This window comes from Schistocerca nitens, chromosome 4, assembly GCF_023898315.1.
Source record: "Schistocerca nitens isolate TAMUIC-IGC-003100 chromosome 4, iqSchNite1.1, whole genome shotgun sequence".
Taxonomy (NCBI): Eukaryota; Metazoa; Arthropoda; class Insecta; order Orthoptera; family Acrididae; genus Schistocerca; species Schistocerca nitens.
In genome coordinates this window covers 703,635,923-703,655,387 of record NC_064617.1, presented here as the reverse complement: position 1 = coordinate 703,655,387, position 19,465 = coordinate 703,635,923, and the positions used below count along the sequence as shown (strand labels likewise).

General features: G+C 57.8%; 2 protein-coding genes across 2 annotated transcripts; both read right to left on the bottom strand.

Moving 5' to 3' along the window:
• Positions 1-2,651: 2,651 nt before the first annotated feature.
• On the bottom strand, positions 2,652-4,453 carry LOC126252518 (uncharacterized). The gene is made up of 3 exons (XM_049953413.1): positions 4,266-4,453; positions 3,231-4,106; positions 2,652-3,186 (listed from the first exon to the last, which is right to left on the bottom strand). Exons 1-3 carry the CDS (start codon positions 4,451-4,453, stop codon positions 2,652-2,654), a joined length of 1,599 nt encoding a protein of 532 aa, XP_049809370.1.
• Positions 4,454-15,200: 10,747 nt separating this feature from the next.
• Positions 15,201-16,266, bottom strand: LOC126252516 (uncharacterized). Its single transcript, XM_049953412.1, has 2 exons — positions 15,665-16,266; positions 15,201-15,597 (listed from the first exon to the last, which is right to left on the bottom strand). Exons 1-2 carry the CDS (start codon positions 16,264-16,266, stop codon positions 15,201-15,203), a joined length of 999 nt encoding a protein of 332 aa, XP_049809369.1.
• Positions 16,267-19,465: the final 3,199 nt, after the last annotated feature.

Here is a 19,465-nt window from a genome sequence, read left to right as displayed (position 1 = left end):
CCCATGGCTGCAGCCGCTTGTTGCCTCTGGAACGCTGGGCCTCTGAGCCATGTCTGCTGTCGCTTGTTACCTATGGAATGGTGGGCCTCTAACCCATGGCTGCTGACACTTGTTGCCTCTGGAACGGTTGGCCTCTCACCCATGGCTGCTGCCACTTGTTGCCTCTGCAACGGTGGGCCTTTGACCCATGGCTGGTGTCGCTTGTTACCTCTGGAACGGTGGGCCTCTGACCTATCTCTGCTGCAACTTGTTGCTTCTGGAACGGTTGGCCTCTTACCGATGGCTGCTGCCGTTTGTTGCCTCTGGAATGGTTGGCCTCTTACCCATGGCTGCTGCCGCTTGTAGACTCTGGAACGGTGATCCTCTGACCCATGGCTGCTGTCGTTTGTTACAACGGTGGGCCTATGACACATGGCTGCTGCCACTTGTTGCCTCTGGAACGGTGGGCCTCTCACCCATGGCTGCTGTCGCTTGTTGCCTCTGGAGCGGTGGGACTCTGAGCCTTGGCTGCTTCCGCTTGTTAACTCTGGAACGGTGGGCCTCTCACCCATGGCTGCTTTCCCTTGTTGCCTCTGGAACCGTGGGCCTCTGACCCATGGCTGATGCCACTTGTTGCCTCTGGAACAGTTGGCCTCTGTTCCATGGCTGATGCCGCTTGATGCCTCTGGAACGGTCGCCTCTCACCCATGGCTGCTGCCGCTTGTTGTCTCTGGAACGGTGGGCCTCTGACCCATGGCTGCTGTCGCTTGTTGCCTCTCGAACGGTGGGTCGCAGACCCATGGCTGCTGCCACTTGTTGCCTCTGGAACATTTGGACTCTTACCCATGGCTGCTGCCGCTGGTTGCCTCTGAAACTGTGGGCCTCTCACCCATGGCTGCTGCCGCTTGTTGCCTCTGGAACGGTGGGGCCCTCACGCATGGCTGCTGCCACTTGTTGCCTCTGGAACTGTTGGCCTCTTACCCATGGCTGCTGCCGCTTGTTGCCTCTGGGACGCTTGGCCTCTGACCCATGGCTGCTGTCGCTTGTTACCTTTGGAACGGTGGGCCTCTGACCCATGGCTATTGCCACTTGTTGCCTCTGGAACGGTTGGCCTCTGACCCATGGCTGCTGCTGCTTGTTGCCTCTGGAACGGTTGGCCTCTTACCAATGGCTGCTGCCGCTTGTTGCCTCTGGAACGGTGAGCCTCTCACCCATGGCTGCTGTCGCTTGTTACCTCTGGACCGGTGGGACTCTGACCCATGGCTGCTGCCACTTGTTACCTCTGGAACGTTGGGCCTCTGACCCATGGCTGCTGTCGCTTGTTGCCTCTGGAACGGTGGGCCTCTCACCCATGGCTGCTGTCGCTTGTTACCTTTGGAACGGTGGGCCTCTGACCCATGGCTATTGCCACTTGTTGCCTCTGGAACGCTTGGCCTCTGACCCATGGCTGCTGCCGCTTGTTGCCTCTGTAACGGTGGGCCTCTCACCTATGGCTGCTGTCGCTTGTTGCCTCTGGAACGGGGGGCCTCTCACCCATGGCTGCTGCCGCTTGTTGCCTCTGGAACGGTTGGCCTCTTACCAATGGCTGCTGCCGCTTGTTGCCTCTGGAACGGTGGGCCTCTCACCCATGGCTGCTGTCGCTTGTTGCCTCTGGAGCGGTGGGACTCTGAGCCATGGCTGCTTCCGCTTGTTAACTCTGGAACGGTTGGCCTCTTACCCATGGCTGCTGCCGCTTGTAGCCTCTGGAACGGTGGGCCTCTGACCCATGGCTGCTGCCGTTTGTTACAACGGTGGGCCTATGACCCATGGCTGCTGCCACTTGTTGCCTCTGGAACGGTGGGCATCTGACCCTTGGCTGCTGCCACTTTTTGCCACTGGAACAGTTGGCCTCTGACCCATGGCTGCTGCCGCTTGTTGCCTCTGGATCGGTGGGCCTCTCACCTATGGCTGCTGTCGCTTGTTGCCTCTGGAACGGTGGGCCTCTCACCCATGGCTGCTGTCGCTTGTTGCAGCTGGAACAGTGGGCCTCTGAGCCATGCCCACTGCCGCTTGTTGCTTCTGGAACGGTGGGCCTCTGACCCATGGCTGCTGCCGCTTGAGCCTCTGGAACGGTGGGCCTCTCACCTCTGGATGCTGTCGCTTGTTGCCTCTGGAAGAGTGGGCCTCTTACCCATGGCTGTTGCCACTTGTGGCCTCTGGAACGATGGGCCTCTGTCCCATGGCTGCTGTCGCTTGTTGCCTCTGGAACGGCGGGCCTCTGAGCCATGGCTGCTGCCACATGTTAACTCTGGAACGGTGGGCCTCTCACCCATCGCTGCTGTCGCTTGTTGCCTCTGGAACGGTGGGACACTGACCAATGGCTGCTGCCACTTGTTGCCTCTGGAACAGTTGGCCTCTGACCCATGGCTGCTGCCGCTTGTTGCCTCTGAAACGGGGGGCCACTCACCCATGGCTGCTGCCGCTTGTTGCCTCTGGAACGGTGGGCCTCTCACCCGTGGCTGCTGTCGCTGGTTGCCTCTGGAACAGTGGGCATCTGAGCCATGGCAGCTGCCACTTGTTGCCTCTGGAACGGTTGGCCTCTGACCCATGGCTGCTGCCGCTTGTTGCCTCTGAAATGGTGGGCCTCTCACCCATGGCTGATACCGCTTGTTGCCTCTGGAACGGTGGGCCTCTCACCCATTGCTGCTGTCGCTTGTAGCCTCTGGAACAGTGGGACTCTGAGCCATGGCTGCTGCCGCTTGTTGCCTCTGGAACACTGGGCCTCTGACCCATGGCTGCTGCCACTTGATGCGTCTGGAACGGTAAGCCTCTGACCCATGGCTGCTCTCGCTTGTTGCCTCTGGAACGTTGGGCCTCTGAGCCATGGCTGCTGCCACTTGTTGCCTCTGGAACGGTTGGACTCTTACCCATGGCTGCTGCCGCTTGTTGCCTCTGGAACGGTGGGCTTCTGACCCATGGCTGCTGTCGCTTGTTGCCTCTGGAACGTTGGGCCTCTGAGCCATGGATGCTGCCACTTGTTGCCTCTGGAACGGTTGGACTCTTACCCATGGCTGCTGCCGCTTGTTGCCTCTGGAACAGTGGGCCTCTGAGTCACGACTGCTGCCACTTGTTGCCTCTGGAACGGTGGGACTCTGACCCATGGCTGCTGCCGCTTGTTGCCTCTGGAATGGTGGGCCTCTCACCCCTGGCTGCTGTCGCTTGTTGCCTCTGGAACAGTGTGCCTCTGAGCCATGGCTGTTGCCAATTTTTACCTCTGGAACGGTGGGCCTCTCACCCATGGCTGCTGTCGCTTGTTGCCTCTGGAACGGTGTGCCTCAGAGCCATGGCTGCTGACACTTGTTACCTCTGGAACGGTGGGCCTCTCACCCATGGCTGCTGTCGCTTTTTGCCTCTGGAACGGTGGGGCTCTGGCCCATGGCTGCTGCCACTGGTTGCCTCTGGAACAGCTGGCCTCTGATCCATGGCTGCTGCCGCTTGTGGCCTCTGGAACGGTGGGCCTCTCACCCATGGCTGCAGCCGCTTGTTGCCTCTGGAACGGTGGGCCTCTGACCCATGGCTGCTGTCGCTTGTTACCTATGGAACGTTGGGCCTCTGACCCATGGCTGCTGACACTTGTTGCCTCTGGAACAGTTGGCCTCTGACCCATGGCTGCTACCAGTTGTTGCCTCTGGAACGGTGGGCCTCTAACCCATGGCTGCTGTCGCTTGTTGCCTCTGGAACAGTGGGCCTCTGAGCCATGGCTGCTGCCGCTTTTTGCCTCTGTAACAGTTGGCCTCTGACCCATGGCTGCTTCTGCTTGTTGCCTCTGGAATGGTGGGCCTCTGACCCACGGCTGCTGCCACTTGTTGCCTCTGGAACGGTTGGCCTCTGACCCATGGCTGCTGCCGCTTGTTGCCTCTGGAACGGTGGGCCTCTCACCCATGGCTACTGCCGCTTGTTGCCTCTGGAACGGAGGGCCTCTCACCGATGGCTGCTGCCGCTTGTTGCCTCTGCAACGGTGGGCCTTTGACCCATGGCTGGTGTCGCTTGTTACCTCTGGAACGGTGGGCTTTTGACCTATCTCTGCTGCAACTTGTTGCCTCTGGAACGGTGGGCCTCTGACCCATGGCTGCTGCCGCTTGTTGCCTCTGGAACGGTGGGCCTCTCACCAATGGCTGCTGCCGCTTGTTGCCCCTGGAACGGTGGGCCTCTGACCCATGGCTGCTGTCGCTTGTTGCCTCTGGAACGGTGGGCCGCTGACCCATGGCTGCTGCCACTTGTTGCCTCTGGAACAGTTGGACTCTTACCCATGGCTGCTGCCGCTGGTTGCCTCGGAAACGGTTGGCCTCTCACCCATGGCTGCTGCCGCTTGTTGCCTCTGGGACGGTGGGCCTCTCACCCATGGCTGCTGTCGCTTGTTGCCTCTTGAGCGGTGGGACTCTGAGCCATGGCTGCTGCCGCTTGTTAACTCTGGAACGGTCGGCCTCTCACCCATGGCTGCTGTCCCTTGTTGCCTCTGGAATGGTGGGACTCTGACCCATGGCTGATGCCACTTGTTGCCTCTGGAACGGTCGCCTCTCACCCATGGCTGCTGCCGCTTGTTGCCTCTGTAACGGTGGGCCTCTCACCTATGGCGGCTGCCGCTTGTTGCCTCTGGAACGGTGGGCCTCTCACCCATGGCTGCTGTTGCTTGTTGCAGCTGGAACAGTGGGCCTCTGAGCCATGCCCACTGCCGCTTGTTGCTTCTGGAACGGTGGGCCTCTGACCCATGGCTGCTGCCGCTTGTTGCCTCTGGAACGGTGGGCCTCTCACCTCTGGCTGCTGTCGCTTGTTGCCTCTGGAAGAGTGGGCCTCTGAGCCATGGCTGTTGCCACTTGTGGCCTCTGGAACGGTGGGCCTCTGTCCCATGGCTGCTGTCGCTTGTTGCCTCTGGAACGGTGGACCTCTGACCCATGGCTGCTGTCGCTTGTTGCCTCTGGAACGGTGGGCCGCTGACCCATAGCTGCTGCCACTTGTTGCCTCTGGAACAGTTGGACTCTTACCCATGGCTGCTGCCGCTGGTTGCCTCTGAAACTGTGGGCCTCTCACCCATGGCTGCTGCCGCTTGTTGCCTCTGGAACGGTGGGGCCCTCACCCATGGCTGCTGTCGCTTGTTGCCTCTGGAACAGTGGGACTCTGAGCCATGACTGCTGCCACTTGTTGCCTCTGGAACTGTTGGCCTCTTACCCATGGCTGCTGCCGCTTGTTGCCTCTGGAACGATTGGCCTCTGACCCATGGCTGCTGTCGCTTGTTACCTTTCGAACGGTGGGCCTCTGACCCATGGCTGTTGCCACTTGTTGCCTCTGGAAAGGTTGGCCTCTGACCCGTGGCTGAAGCTGCTTGTTGCCTCTGGAACGGTTGGCATCTTACCAATGGCTGCTGCCGCTTGTTGCCTCTGGAACGGTGGGCCTCTCACCCATGGCTGCTGTCGCTTGTTACCTCTGGACCGGTGGGACTCTGACCCATGGCTGCTGCCAATTGTTGCCTCTGGAACGTTGGGCCTCTGACCCATGGCTGCTGTCGCTTGTTGCCTCTGGAACGGTGGGACTCTGACCCATGGCTGCTTCCACTTGTTGCCTCTGGAACAGTTGGCCTCTGACCCATGGCTGCTGCCGCTTGTTGCCTCTGGAACGGTGGGCCTCTCACCCATGGCTGCTGCCGCTTGTTGCCTCGGGAATGGTGGGCCACTCACCCATGGCTGCTGTCGCTTGTTGCCTCTGGAACAGTGGGCCTCTAAGCCATGGCTGCTGCCACTTGTTGCCTCTGGAACGGTTGGCCTCTGACCCATGGCTGCTGCCGCTTGTTGCCTCTGGATCGGTGGGCCTCTCACCCATGGCTGCTGCCGCTTGTTGCCTCTGGAACGGAGGGCCTCTGACCAATGGGTGCTGCCGCTTGTTGCCTATGGATCGGTGGGCCTCTGACCTATGGCTGCTGCCGCTTGTTGCCTCTGGAAGAGTGGGCCTCTGAGCCATGGCTGTTGCCACTTGTGGCCTCTGGAACGGTGGGCCTCTGTCCCATGGCTGCTGTCGCTTGTTGCCTCTGGAACGGCGGGCCTCTGAGCCATGGCTGCTGCCACTTGTTAACTCTGGAACGGTGGGCCTCTCACCCATGGCTGCTGTCGCTTGTTGCCTCTGGAACGGTGGGACTCTGACCCATGACTGCTGCCACTTGTTGCCTCTGGAACAGTTGGCCTCTGATCCATGGCTGATGCCGCTTGTTAACTCTGGAACGGTGGGCCTCTCACCCATGGCTGCTGCCGCTTGTTGCCTCTGGAACGGTGGGCCTCTCACCCATGGCTGCTGTCGCTTGTTGCCTCTGGAACAGTGGGCCTCTGAGCCATGGCTGCTGCCAATTGTTGCCTCTGCAACGTTGGGCCTCTGACCCATGGCTGCTGTCGCTTGTTGAATCTGGAACGGTGGGACTCTGACCCATGGCTGCTTCCACTTGTTGCCTCTGGAACAGTTGGCCTCTGACCCATGGCTGCTGCCGCTTGTTGCCTCTGGAACGGTGGGCCTCTCACCCATGGCTGCTGCCGCTTGTTGCCTCGGGAATGGTGGGCCTCTCACCCATGGCTGCTGTCGCTTGTTGCCTATGGAACAGTGGGCCTCTGAGCCATGGCTGCTGCCACTTGTTGCCTCTGGAACGGTTGGCCTCTGACCCATGGCTGCTGCCGCTTGTTGCCTCTGGATCGGTGGGCCTCTCACCCATGGCTGCTGCCGCTTGTTGCCTCTGGAACGGAGGGCCTCTGACCAATGGCTGCTGCCGCTTGTTGCCTATGGATCGGTGGGCCTCTGACCTATGGCTGCTGCCGCTTGTTGCCTCTGGAAGAGTGGGCCTCTGAGCCATGGCTGTTGCCACTTGTGGCCTCTGGAACGGTGGGCCTCTGTCCCATGGCTGCTGTCGCTTGTTGCCTCTGGAACGGCGGGCCTCTGAGCCATGGCTGCTGCCACTTGTTAACTCTGGAACGGTGGGCCTCTCACCCATGGCTGCTGTCGCTTGTTGCCTCTGGAACGGTGGGACTCTGACCCATGACTGCTGCCACTTGTTGCCTCTGGAACAGTTGGCCTCTGATCCATGGCTGATGCCGCTTGTTAACTCTGGAACGGTGGGCCTCTCACCCATGGCTGCTGCCGCTTGTTGCCTCTGGAACGGTGGGCCTCTCACCCATGGCTGCTGTCGCTTGTTGCCTCTGGAACAGTGGGCCTCTGAGCCATGGCTGTTGCCACTTGTGGCCTCTGGAACGGTGGGCCCCTGTCCCATGGCTGCCGTCGCTTGTTGCCTCTGGAACGGTGGGCCTCTCACCCATGGCTGCTGCCGCTTGTTGCCTCTGGAACGGTGGGCCTCTCTCCCATGGCTGCTGCCGCTTGTTGCCTCTGGAACGGTGGGGCCCTCACCCATGGCTGCTGTCGCTTGTTTCCTCTGGAACAGTGGGCCTCTGAGCGATGGCTGCTGCCACTTGTTGCCTCAGGAACGGTTGGCCTCTGACCCATGGCTGCTGTCGCTTGTTACCTTTGGAACGGTGGGCCTCTGACAAATGGCTGTAGCCACTTGTTGCCTCTGGAACGGTTGGCCTCTGACCCATGGCTGCTGCTGCTTGTTGCCTCTGGAACGGTTGGCCTCTTACCAATGGCTGCTGCCGCTTGTTGCCTCTGGAACGGTGGGCCTCTCACCCATGTCTGCTGTCGCTTGTTACCTCTGGAACGGTGGGCCTCTGACCCATGGCTGCTGCCACTTGTTGCCTCTGGAACGTTGGGCCTCTGACCCATGGCTGCTGTCGCTTGTTGCCTCTGGAACGTTGGGACTCTGACCCATGGCTACTGCCGCTTGTTGCTTCTGGAACGGTGGGCCTCTCACCCATGGCTGCTGCCGCTTGTTGCCTCTGGAACGGAGGGCCTCTGACCAATGGCTGCTGCCGCTTGTTGCCTATGGATCGGTGGGCCTCTGACCTATGGCTGCTGCAACTTGTTGCCTCTGGAACGGTGGGCCTCTCACCCATGGCTGCTGCCGCTTGTTGCCTCTGGAACAGTGGGCCTCTGACCCATGGCTGCTGTCGCTTGTTGCCTCTGGAACGGTGGGCCGCTGACCCATGGCTGCTTTCCCTTGTTGCCTCTGGAACCGTGGGCCTCTGACCCATGGCTGATGCCACTTGTTGCCTCTGGAACAGTTGGCCTCTGTTCCATGGCTGATGCCGCTTGATGCCTCTGGAACGGTCGCCTCTCACCCATGGCTGCTGCCGCTTGTTGTCTCTGGAACGGTGGGCCTCTGACCCATGGCTGCTGTCGCTTGTTGCCTCTGGAACGGTGGGTCGCAGACCCATGGCTGCTGCCACTTGTTGCCTCTGGAACATTTGGACTCTTACCCATGGCTGCTGCCGCTGGTTGCCTCTGAAACTGTGGGCCTCTCACCCATGGCTGCTGCCGCTTGTTGCCTCTGGAACGGTGGGGCCCTCACGCATGGCTGCTGCCACTTGTTGCCTCTGGAACTGTTGGCCTCTTACCCATGGCTGCTGCCGCTTGTTGCCTCTGGGACGCTTGGCCTCTGACCCATGGCTGCTGTCGCTTGTTACCTTTGGAACGGTGGGCCTCTGACCCATGGCTATTGCCACTTGTTGCCTCTGGAACGGTTGGCCTCTGACCCATGGCTGCTGCTGCTTGTTGCCTCTGGAACGGTTGGCCTCTTACCAATGGCTGCTGCCGCTTGTTGCCTCTGGAACGGTGAGCCTCTCACCCATGGCTGCTGTCGCTTGTTACCTCTGGACCGGTGGGACTCTGACCCATGGCTGCTGCCACTTGTTACCTCTCGAACGTTGGGCCTCTGACCCATGGCTGCTGTCGCTTGTTGCCTCTGGAACGGTGGGCCTCTCACCCATGGCTGCTGTCGCTTGTTACCTTTGGAACGGTGGGCCTCTGACCCATGGCTATTGCCACTTGTTGCCTCTGGAACGCTTGGCCTCTGACCCATGGCTGCTGCCGCTTGTTGCCTCTGTAACGGTGGGCCTCTCACCTATGGCTGCTGTCGCTTGTTGCCTCTGGAACGGGGGGCCTCTCACCCATGGCTGCTGCCGCTTGTTGCCTCTGGAACGGTTGGCCTCTTACCAATGGCTGCTGCCGCTTGTTGCCTCTGGAACGGTGGGCCTCTCACCCATGGCTGCTGTCGCTTGTTGCCTCTGGAGCGGTGGGACTCTGAGCCATGGCTGCTTCCGCTTGTTAACTCTGGAACGGTTGGCCTCTTACCCATGGCTGCTGCCGCTTGTAGCCTCTGGAACGGTGGGCCTCTGACCCATGGCTGCTGCCGTTTGTTACAACGGTGGGCCTATGACCCATGGCTGCTGCCACTTGTTGCCTCTGGAACGGTGGGCATCTGACCCTTGGCTGCTGCCACTTTTTGCCACTGGAACAGTTGGCCTCTGACCCATGGCTGCTGCCGCTTGTTGCCTCTGGATCGGTGGGCCTCTCACCTATGGCTGCTGTCGCTTGTTGCCTCTGGAACGGTGGGCCTCTCACCCATGGCTGCTGTCGCTTGTTGCAGCTGGAACAGTGGGCCTCTGAGCCATGCCCACTGCCGCTTGTTGCTTCTGGAACGGTGGGCCTCTGACCCATGGCTGCTGCCGCTTGAGCCTCTGGAACGGTGGGCCTCTCACCTCTGGATGCTGTCGCTTGTTGCCTCTGGAAGAGTGGGCCTCTTACCCATGGCTGTTGCCACTTGTGGCCTCTGGAACGATGGGCCTCTGTCCCATGGCTGCTGTCGCTTGTTGCCTCTGGAACGGCGGGCCTCTGAGCCATGGCTGCTGCCACATGTTAACTCTGGAACGGTGGGCCTCTCACCCATCGCTGCTGTCGCTTGTTGCCTCTGGAACGGTGGGACACTGACCAATGGCTGCTGCCACTTGTTGCCTCTGGAACAGTTGGCCTCTGACCCATGGCTGCTGCCGCTTGTTGCCTCTGAAACGGGGGGCCACTCACCCATGGCTGCTGCCGCTTGTTGCCTCTGGAACGGTGGGCCTCTCACCCGTGGCTGCTGTCGCTGGTTGCCTCTGGAACAGTGGGCATCTGAGCCATGGCAGCTGCCACTTGTTGCCTCTGGAACGGTTGGCCTCTGACCCATGGCTGCTGCCGCTTGTTGCCTCTGAAATGGTGGGCCTCTCACCCATGGCTGATACCGCTTGTTGCCTCTGGAACGGTGGGCCTCTCACCCATTGCTGCTGTCGCTTGTAGCCTCTGGAACAGTGGGACTCTGAGCCATGGCTGCTGCCGCTTGTTGCCTCTGGAACACTGGGCCTCTGACCCATGGCTGCTGCCACTTGATGCGTCTGGAACGGTAAGCCTCTGACCCATGGCTGCTGTCGCTTGTTGCCTCTGGAACGTTGGGCCTCTGAGCCATGGCTGCTGCCACTTGTTGCCTCTGGAACGGTTGGACTCTTACCCATGGCTGCTGCCGCTTGTTGCCTCTGGAACGGTGGGCTTCTGACCCATGGCTGCTGTCGCTTGTTGCCTCTGGAACGTTGGGCCTCTGAGCCATGGATGCTGCCACTTGTTGCCTCTGGAACGGTTGGACTCTTACCCATGGCTGCTGCCGCTTGTTGCCTCTGGAACAGTGGGCCTCTGAGTCACGACTGCTGCCACTTGTTGCCTCTGGAACGGTGGGACTCTGACCCATGGCTGCTGCCGCTTGTTGCCTCTGGAATGGTGGGCCTCTCACCCCTGGCTGCTGTCGCTTGTTGCCTCTGGAACAGTGTGCCTCTGAGCCATGGCTGTTGCCAATTTTTACCTCTGGAACGGTGGGCCTCTCACCCATGGCTGCTGTCGCTTGTTGCCTCTGGAACGGTGTGCCTCAGAGCCATGGCTGCTGACACTTGTTACCTCTGGAACGGTGGGCCTCTCACCCATGGCTGCTGTCGCTTTTTGCCTCTGGAACGGTGGGGCTCTGGCCCATGGCTGCTGCCACTGGTTGCCTCTGGAACAGCTGGCCTCTGATCCATGGCTGCTGCCGCTTGTGGCCTCTGGAACGGTGGGCCTCTCACCCATGGCTGCAGCCGCTTGTTGCCTCTGGAACGGTGGGCCTCTGACCCATGGCTGCTGTCGCTTGTTACCTATGGAACGTTGGGCCTCTGACCCATGGCTGCTGACACTTGTTGCCTTTGGAACAGTTGGCCTCTGACCCATGGCTGCTACCAGTTGTTGCCTCTGGAACGGTGGGCCTCTAACCCATGGCTGCTGTCGCTTGTTGCCTCTGGAACAGTGGGCCTCTGAGCCATGGCTGCTGCCACTTGTTGCTCTGGAACGGTTGGCCTCTGACCCATGGCTGCTGCCGGTTGTTCCCTCTGCATCGGTGGGCCTCTCACCCATGGCTGCTGCCGCTTGTTGCCTCTGGAACGGTGGGCTCTCACCCATGGCTGCTGTCGCTTGTTGCCTCTCGAACAGTGGGCCTCTGAGCCATGGCTGCTGCCGCTTTTTGCCTCTGTAACAGTTGGCCTCTGACCCATGGCTGCTTCTGCTTGTTGCCTCTGGAATGGTGGGCCTCTGACCCATGGCTGCTGCCACTTGTTGCCTCTGGAACGGTTGGCCTCTGACCCATGGCTGCTGCCGCTTGTTGCCTCTGGAACGGTGGGCCTCTCACCCATGGCTACTGCCGCTTGTTGCCTCTGGAACGGAGGGCCTCTCACCGATGGCTGCTGCCGCTTGTTGCCTCTGCAACGGTGGGCCTTTGACCCATGGCTGGTGTCGCTTGTTACCTCTGGAACGGTGGGCTTTTGACCTATCTCTGCTGCAACTTGTTGCCTCTGGAACGGTGGGCCTCTGACCCATGGCTGCTGCCGCTTGTTGCCTCTGGAACGGTGGGCCTCTCACCAATGGCTGCTGCCGCTTGTTGCCCCTGGAACGGTGGGCCTCTGACCCATGGCTGCTGTCGCTTGTTGCCTCTGGAACGGTGGGCCGCTGACCCATGGCTGCTGCCACTTGTTGCCTCTGGAACAGTTGGACTCTTACCCATGGCTGCTGCCGCTGGTTGCCTCGGAAACGGTTGGCCTCTCACCCATGGCTGCTGCCGCTTGTTGCCTCTGGGACGGTGGGCCTCTCACCCATGGCTGCTGTCGCTTGTTGCCTCTTGAGCGGTGGGACTCTGAGCCATGGCTGCTGCCGCTTGTTAACTCTGGAACGGTCGGCCTCTCACCCATGGCTGCTGTCCCTTGTTGCCTCTGGAATGGTGGGACTCTGACCCATGGCTGATGCCACTTGTTGCCTCTGGAACGGTCGCCTCTCACCCATATCTGCTGCTGCCGCTTGTTGCCTCTGTAACGGTGGGCCTCTCACCTATGGCGGCTGCCGCTTGTTGCCTCTGGAACGGTGGGCCTCTCACCCATGGCTGCTGTTGCTTGTTGCAGCTGGAACAGTGGGCCTCTGAGCCATGCCCACTGCCGCTTGTTGCTTCTGGAACGGTGGGCCTCTGACCCATGGCTGCTGCCGCTTGTTGCCTCTGGAACGGTGGGCCTCTCACCTCTGGCTGCTGTCGCTTGTTGCCTCTGGAAGAGTGGGCCTCTGAGCCATGGCTGTTGCCACTTGTGGCCTCTGGAACGGTGGGCCTCTGTCCCATGGCTGCTGTCGCTTGTTGCCTCTGGAACGGTGGACCTCTGACCCATGGCTGCTGTCGCTTGTTGCCTCTGGAACGGTGGGCCGCTGACCCATAGCTGCTGCCACTTGTTGCCTCTGGAACAGTTGGACTCTTACCCATGGCTGCTGCCGCTGGTTGCCTCTGAAACTGTGGGCCTCTCACCCATGGCTGCTGCCGCTTGTTGCCTCTGGAACGGTGGGGCCCTCACCCATGGCTGCTGTCGCTTGTTGCCTCTGGAACAGTGGGACTCTGAGCCATGACTGCTGCCACTTGTTGCCTCTGGAACTGTTGGCCTCTTACCCATGGCTGCTGCCGCTTGTTGCCTCTGGAACGGTTGGCCTCTGACCCATGGCTGCTGTCGCTTGTTACCTTTCGAACGGTGGGCCTCTGACCCATGGCTGTTGCCACTTGTTGCCTCTGGAAAGGTTGGCCTCTGACCCGTGGCTGAAGCTGCTTGTTGCCTCTGGAACGGTTGGCATCTTACCAATGGCTGCTGCCGCTTGTTGCCTCTGGAACGGTGGGCCTCTCACCCATGGCTGCTGTCGCTTGTTACCTCTGGACCGGTGGGACTCTGACCCATGGCTGCTGCCAATTGTTGCCTCTGGAACGTTGGGCCTCTGACCCATGGCTGCTGTCGCTTGTTGCCTCTGGAACGGTGGGACTCTGACCCATGGCTGCTTCCACTTGTTGCCTCTGGAACAGTTGGCCTCTGACCCATGGCTGCTGCCGCTTGTTGCCTCTGGAACGGTGGGCCTCTCACCCATGGCTGCTGCCGCTTGTTGCCTCGGGAATGGTGGGCCACTCACCCATGGCTGCTGTCGCTTGTTGCCTCTGGAACAGTGGGCCTCTAAGCCATGGCTGCTGCCACTTGTTGCCTCTGGAACGGTTGGCCTCTGACCCATGGCTGCTGCCGCTTGTTGCCTCTGGATCGGTGGGCCTCTCACCCATGGCTGCTGCCGCTTGTTGCCTCTGGAACGGAGGGCCTCTGACCAATGGCTGCTGCCGCTTGTTGCCTATGGATCGGTGGGCCTCTGACCTATGGCTGCTGCCGCTTGTTGCCTCTGGAAGAGTGGGCCTCTGAGCCATGGCTGTTGCCACTTGTGGCCTCTGGAACGGTGGGCCTCTGTCCCATGGCTGCTGTCGCTTGTTGCCTCTGGAACGGCGGGCCTCTGAGCCATGGCTGCTGCCACTTGTTAACTCTGGAACGGTGGGCCTCTCACCCATGGCTGCTGTCGCTTGTTGCCTCTGGAACGGTGGGACTCTGACCCATGACTGCTGCCACTTGTTGCCTCTGGAACAGTTGGCCTCTGATCCATGGCTGATGCCGCTTGTTAACTCTGGAACGGTGGGCCTCTCACCCATGGCTGCTGCCGCTTGTTGCCTCTGGAACGGTGGGCCTCTCACCCATGGCTGCTGTCGCTTGTTGCCTCTGGAACAGTGGGCCTCTGAGCCATGGCTGCTGCCAATTGTTGCCTCTGCAACGTTGGGCCTCTGACCCATGGCTGCTGTCGCTTGTTGCCTATGGAACAGTGGGCCTCTGAGCCATGGCTGCTGCCACTTGTTGCCTCTGGAACGGTTGGCCTCTGACCCATGGCTGCTGCCGCTTGTTGCCTCTGGATCGGTGGGCCTCTCACCCATGGCTGCTGCCGCTTGTTGCCTCTGGAACGGAGGGCCTCTGACCAATGGCTGCTGCCGCTTGTTGCCTATGGATCGGTGGGCCTCTGACCTATGGCTGCTGCCGCTTGTTGCCTCTGGAAGAGTGGGCCTCTGAGCCATGGCTGTTGCCACTTGTGGCCTCTGGAACGGTGGGCCTCTGTCCCATGGCTGCTGTCGCTTGTTGCCTCTGGAACGGCGGGCCTCTGAGCCATGGCTGCTGCCACTTGTTAACTCTGGAACGGTGGGCCTCTCACCCATGGCTGCTGTCGCTTGTTGCCTCTGGAACGGTGGGACTCTGACCCATGACTGCTGCCACTTGTTGCCTCTGGAACAGTTGGCCTCTGATCCATGGCTGATGCCGCTTGTTAACTCTGGAACGGTGGGCCTCTCACCCATGGCTGCTGCCGCTTGTTGCCTCTGGAACGGTGGGCCTCTCACCCATGGCTGCTGTCGCTTGTTGCCTCTGGAACAGTGGGCCTCTGAGCCATGGCTGTTGCCACTTGTGGCCTCTGGAACGGTGGGCCCCTGTCCCATGGCTGCCGTCGCTTGTTGCCTCTGGAACGGTGGGCCTCTCACCCATGGCTGCTGCCGCTTGTTGCCTCTGGAACGGTGGGCCTCTCTCCCATGGCTGCTGCCGCTTGTTGCCTCTGGAACGGTGGGGCCCTCACCCATGGCGGCTGTCGCTTGTTTCCTCTGGAACAGTGGGCCTCTGAGCGATGGCTGCTGCCACTTGTTGCCTCAGGAACGGTTGGCCTCTGACCCATGGCTGCTGTCGCTTGTTACCTTTGGAACGGTGGGCCTCTGACAAATGGCTGTAGCCACTTGTTGCCTCTGGAACGGTTGGCCTCTGACCCATGGCTGCTGCTGCTTGTTGCCTCTGGAACGGTTGGCCTCTTACCAATGGCTGCTGCCGCTTGTTGCCTCTGGAACGGTGGGCCTCTCACCCATGTCTGCTGTCGCTTGTTACCTCTGGAACGGTGGGCCTCTGACCCATGGCTGCTGCCACTTGTTGCCTCTGGAACGTTGGGCCTCTGACCCATGGCTGCTGTCGCTTGTTGCCTCTGGAACGTTGGGACTCTGACCCATGGCTACTGCCGCTTGTTGCTTCTGGAACGGTGGGCCTCTCACCCATGGCTGCTGCCGCTTGTTGCCTCTGGAACGGAGGGCCTCTGACCAATGGCTGCTGCCGCTTGTTGCCTATGGATCGGTGGGCCTCTGACCTATGGCTGCTGCAACTTGTTGCCTCTGGAACGGTGGGCCTCTCACCCATGGCTGCTGCCGCTTGTTGCCTCTGGAACAGTGGGCCTCTGACCCATGGCTGCTGTCGCTTGTTGCCTCTGGAACGGTGGGCCGCTGACCCATGGCTGCTGCCACTTGTTGCCTTTGGAACAGTTGGACTCTTACCCATGGCTGCTGCCGCTGGTTGCCTCTGAAGCGGTGGGCCTCTCACCCATGGCTGCTGCTGCTTGTTGCCTCTGGAACGGTGGGGCCCTCACCCATGGCTGCTGTCGCTTGTTGCCTCTGGAACAGTGGGCCTCTGAGCGATGGCTGCTGCCACTTGTTGCCTCTGGAACGGTTGGCCTCTGATCCATGGCTGCTGCCGCTGGTTGCCTCTGGAACGGTGGGCCTCTCACCCATGGCTGCTGTCGCTTGTTGCCTCTGGAACGGTGGGACTCTGAGCCATGGCTGCTGCCACTTGTTGCCTCTGGAACGGTTGGCCTCTTACCCTTGGCTGCTGCCGCTTGTTGCCTCTGGAACGGTTGGCCTCTGACCCATGGCTGCTGTCGCTTGTTACCTTTGGAACGGTGGGCCTCTGACCCATGGCTGTTGCCACTTGTTGCCTCTGGAACGGTTGGCCTCTGACCCATGGCTGCTGCCGCTTGTTGCCTCTGGAACTGTTGGCCTCTTACCCATGGCTGCTGCCGCTTGTTGCCTCTGGAACGGTTGGCCTCTGACCCATGGCTGCTGCCGCTTGTTGCCTCTGGAACGGTGGGCCTCTCACCCATGGCTGCTGTCGCTTGTTGCCTCTGGAATGGTGGGCGTCTGAACACGGCTGCTACTGCTTTCACGTCTCAAACTGTGTACCTCCTGGCCCACGTCTGTAACAGCTTTTCGCCCCAAGCCGCTCACTGTTAGTTACGCCTTTCCCTTGCACCTATTCGTGTACCCTGATTGTCTATGTCCCTTTAGACGAGCACCTAGCTGAACCCTGAACCTGGCACCAAACTTTCTTCTGCCTTTGTCGTGTCCCGAGAGGGAGTGAGATTGACACGAATTGGATTCAGGCGACTTACCTCAATCGATCTTCTCAAAGAGTACAAGTAGGCGCGGGCAGCTTCTGCAACTCCGACAGCTAGAAGTAGCAAGCGAATGCTAAGGTGCAGGATACGGAGTTCGATGAGGGGTGATTACTGCTGCAGGGTACAATTCATAAGAGCCCTTGTAGTTTGAGTACTTTCTGTCAGTTGAATCTCTTACTCTGGAATCTGTCTTCCTGGTTGTTGCGGAGCCGAGACTAGCGAATCGTACTAAGTTCCCACTTCTACCCTAGAACGGCACGGAGCTTGCGTCGTTATACTCAGCAGATCTCGACTTACCAGAGGCTGCCTGAATGGTCCTCCTGACCCCTCATTTATACTACCTTCGAGCGTCACTGAAGGCTTCTAGAACATTCTGGAAGGTTCTATATATCTGGCCCAGAGGCTGGCCGCATTTACTGGTACATTTCCGTCATTACGAGACCCGTGAAAGCTATTTGGTTCCCTGTTATCGTCACGTAAGCTTATTTGCCTCCTGGCGCCGCTGTGTCGGTGCTGGCTAAACGTGATCATCAAATACTGTCGCAACGTTTCTTCCGTTCTGGAACGTGCTACTTTGTTGCATTAAGAGCTGAATTATTCTTACTACTGTTAACGTATACTTGTTGTTGAGTTACATTCTCAACAGGCCGTCACCTGTCATTTACAAGGAGAGCGAGTGACTTGCTCTGTGCCAACAACGCCTCAGTGATCTTGGTGCAACGAGGACAAAACTTTCGGCAGGGGTGAGTGAGGAATCGCGACTGGTGCAGTGTCAGTCTGCGTATTGGACATCAGAAAATCTCACTGCCAGCACAGCGCGTGACACGATGTGAAAAATACTTACACTCCACTGGGTGGGGAATTTATTTTGATCTTTGTGGCCACCCATGGCACGCCTATTGCAAAACTGCATGAAGAGCAAGGTCGGAAGCATTTGCTGCAGCAATACGCCAAAAATCGAGAGGGACATTTTGAAGAATTTCTCTGTCCTGAGTACAGATCTGATAACATGACTACTCAGATGAATCAAGCGCTATGTCAGTACTGACCGATAACCAAGACATCAAGTCAGCATTCTTCCTTTGGGCAGTGTGCCTGTACAATTGCTCGTACAGGTAATTACGTAATATCAGAGCCCAGCATTGTAATTTTTCTGCTGTCCATGGTGCAACAGGTTTTCTAGGATTGAACACAGTTGTTAAATTCTGATGATATGTAATCCAATATAACTTCTGACTATACAAGTTTTAGTGGAACATGTTAATATCAAAGATAATGGCAAGGCGAGTACCCTATTTTCAAAACTGACTGTAATTGAACAGTGGTTTGTTGAGAGTTTTCAAGGCAAAAGCAATGGATCTATCAGATGAACTAATTCTATAGGAGCGCACAGCTCCAACCCTGTCCAACCCTGTTAGAAGATGCATCCGCAGCTAACACAGCTGGCTTAGCTGGATCAAAATGAAGCAGACCACGATGACTTAATAATGCGTCCTCTAACTGCTGAAAGTGTCCTGATATTTTTGGTACCACACAAAGGAAATGCCTTCCAGGCATAGCCGGTTCAGAATGGCATCAATTTACACCATCGACACTCAGGAAGTTCAAGAAAGCTAATAGGTCAGTGCCTTACCTGCAAGTACAGGCCAGGCAAATTCAAAGAGAAGGGAAGAGAAACCGGGAGGATGAGGAGTATCAGTATGGAGGATTTGAAATTTGAGGTAAGCTTTTTACATGTGGAAGTATAAGAAGAAAATCTTTGAACCTCATTTTCTTTATTTTACATTTTTTACGTTAATAGAAGCCTTTTGTCAAAAAGTATGTGCTCTAATGCTATGAAATTTCCAGGAACTGTTCAAATCGTGTTGCTGTTTTCCTAGAACTAAAAAATACGAGATCCTGCATTACATTCTGATTTTAAGATTATTGTATGTAGAAAAAAAATTTAATATGGGACGTGCAAAATTAAAACTCTGTTAATGATACAATTTGTACCATAAATTAATAACTGTAGTTCAGTGGTTTTATAACCTTCTCATGACACTACAATAAATTTTCAGATTAATTGCATGATTATAATTTGAGTTATGGCTTTTTATAAGAAAGACAATAAAAAAATTAAAAATTTAAATTTCTGACAAAATATTAATCCTGCATATTTTATTATATTTTTCCGTTAAAACGCAGCTCTTCTGCTTTACACACGCAACATTTTAGATTCGTACATTAAGAAATGTGGCAGTATTGTTTTTTTTAATAAATGTTTACATTTTCCGTTACATCCCCCGTTAAACATAGACGTTACACTTAGTGTATGACTGTTGAGAGAAAAAAATGTACACCGTACCTGTAATGTTGTAGGTAGCGAAGTGGACTTCCAGTTGGGCATGAACTTCAGACCAATCCTCTTCGTTTCTATTAAACTGCCGAAACTTGCGTGCAGGAACTAACCGTGGTGCTGCTTGTTGCGATAGTAACGTAGTCACCTGTTGTGCGTAGAGCAGCAGTCATTTAGTCTGTTGCACCTGAAATTGAACAACTTCAATTAAAAATATTACCCATGGCGACTAAGTCATGATCAAACACTTAACGGGATGTACATCAGAAACAGCATAGACTATCGATAGTTCGGTCGCTGACTAGCGGATAACCTCAGGCCAAACTAGGGCGCACTATTCACCGGAACAATGTACACACAGCACAGCCGACTTCTTAAGTAGGTGAAGAAAGTTAATGCAGGGAATCAAACTCCTAAACATATGTTGTGTCGGACGACAAAAAACTCGTCGTCACTGTGGTGAGTTCTTAGTTTTACTTCTGGTGGAGGTCGGGCAGATACTACAACACACACAAAATTTTAGCTCGCTTTATTATAACTTGTACAAGGTGAAATACTTATAAACAT

What these genes read in the sequence shown, in the direction of transcription:
- LOC126252518 (XM_049953413.1), bottom strand. Translation starts at nt 4,453, where the DNA reads ATGGGTGAGAGGCCGACCGTTCCAGAGTTAACAAGCGGCAGCAGCCAT. An exon ending in ACCAGCGGCAGCAGCCATGG is followed by an intron (nt 4,107 to 4,265) that starts GTAAGAGTCCAA and finishes CCACCGTTCCAG; the next exon opens with AGGCAACAAGCGGCAGCAGC. An exon ending in AGAGGCCCACCGTTCCAGAG is followed by an intron (nt 3,187 to 3,230) that starts GTAAAAATTGGC and finishes ACACTGTTCCAG; the next exon opens with AGGCAACAAGCGACAGCAGC.
- LOC126252516 (XM_049953412.1), bottom strand. Translation starts at nt 16,266, where the DNA reads ATGGGTGAGAGGCCCACCGTTCCAGAGGCAACAAGCGGCAGCAGCCAT. An exon ending in ACCAGCGGCAGCAGCCATGG is followed by an intron (nt 15,598 to 15,664) that starts GTAAGAGTCCAA and finishes CCACCGTTCCAG; the next exon opens with AGGCAACAAGCGACAGCAGC.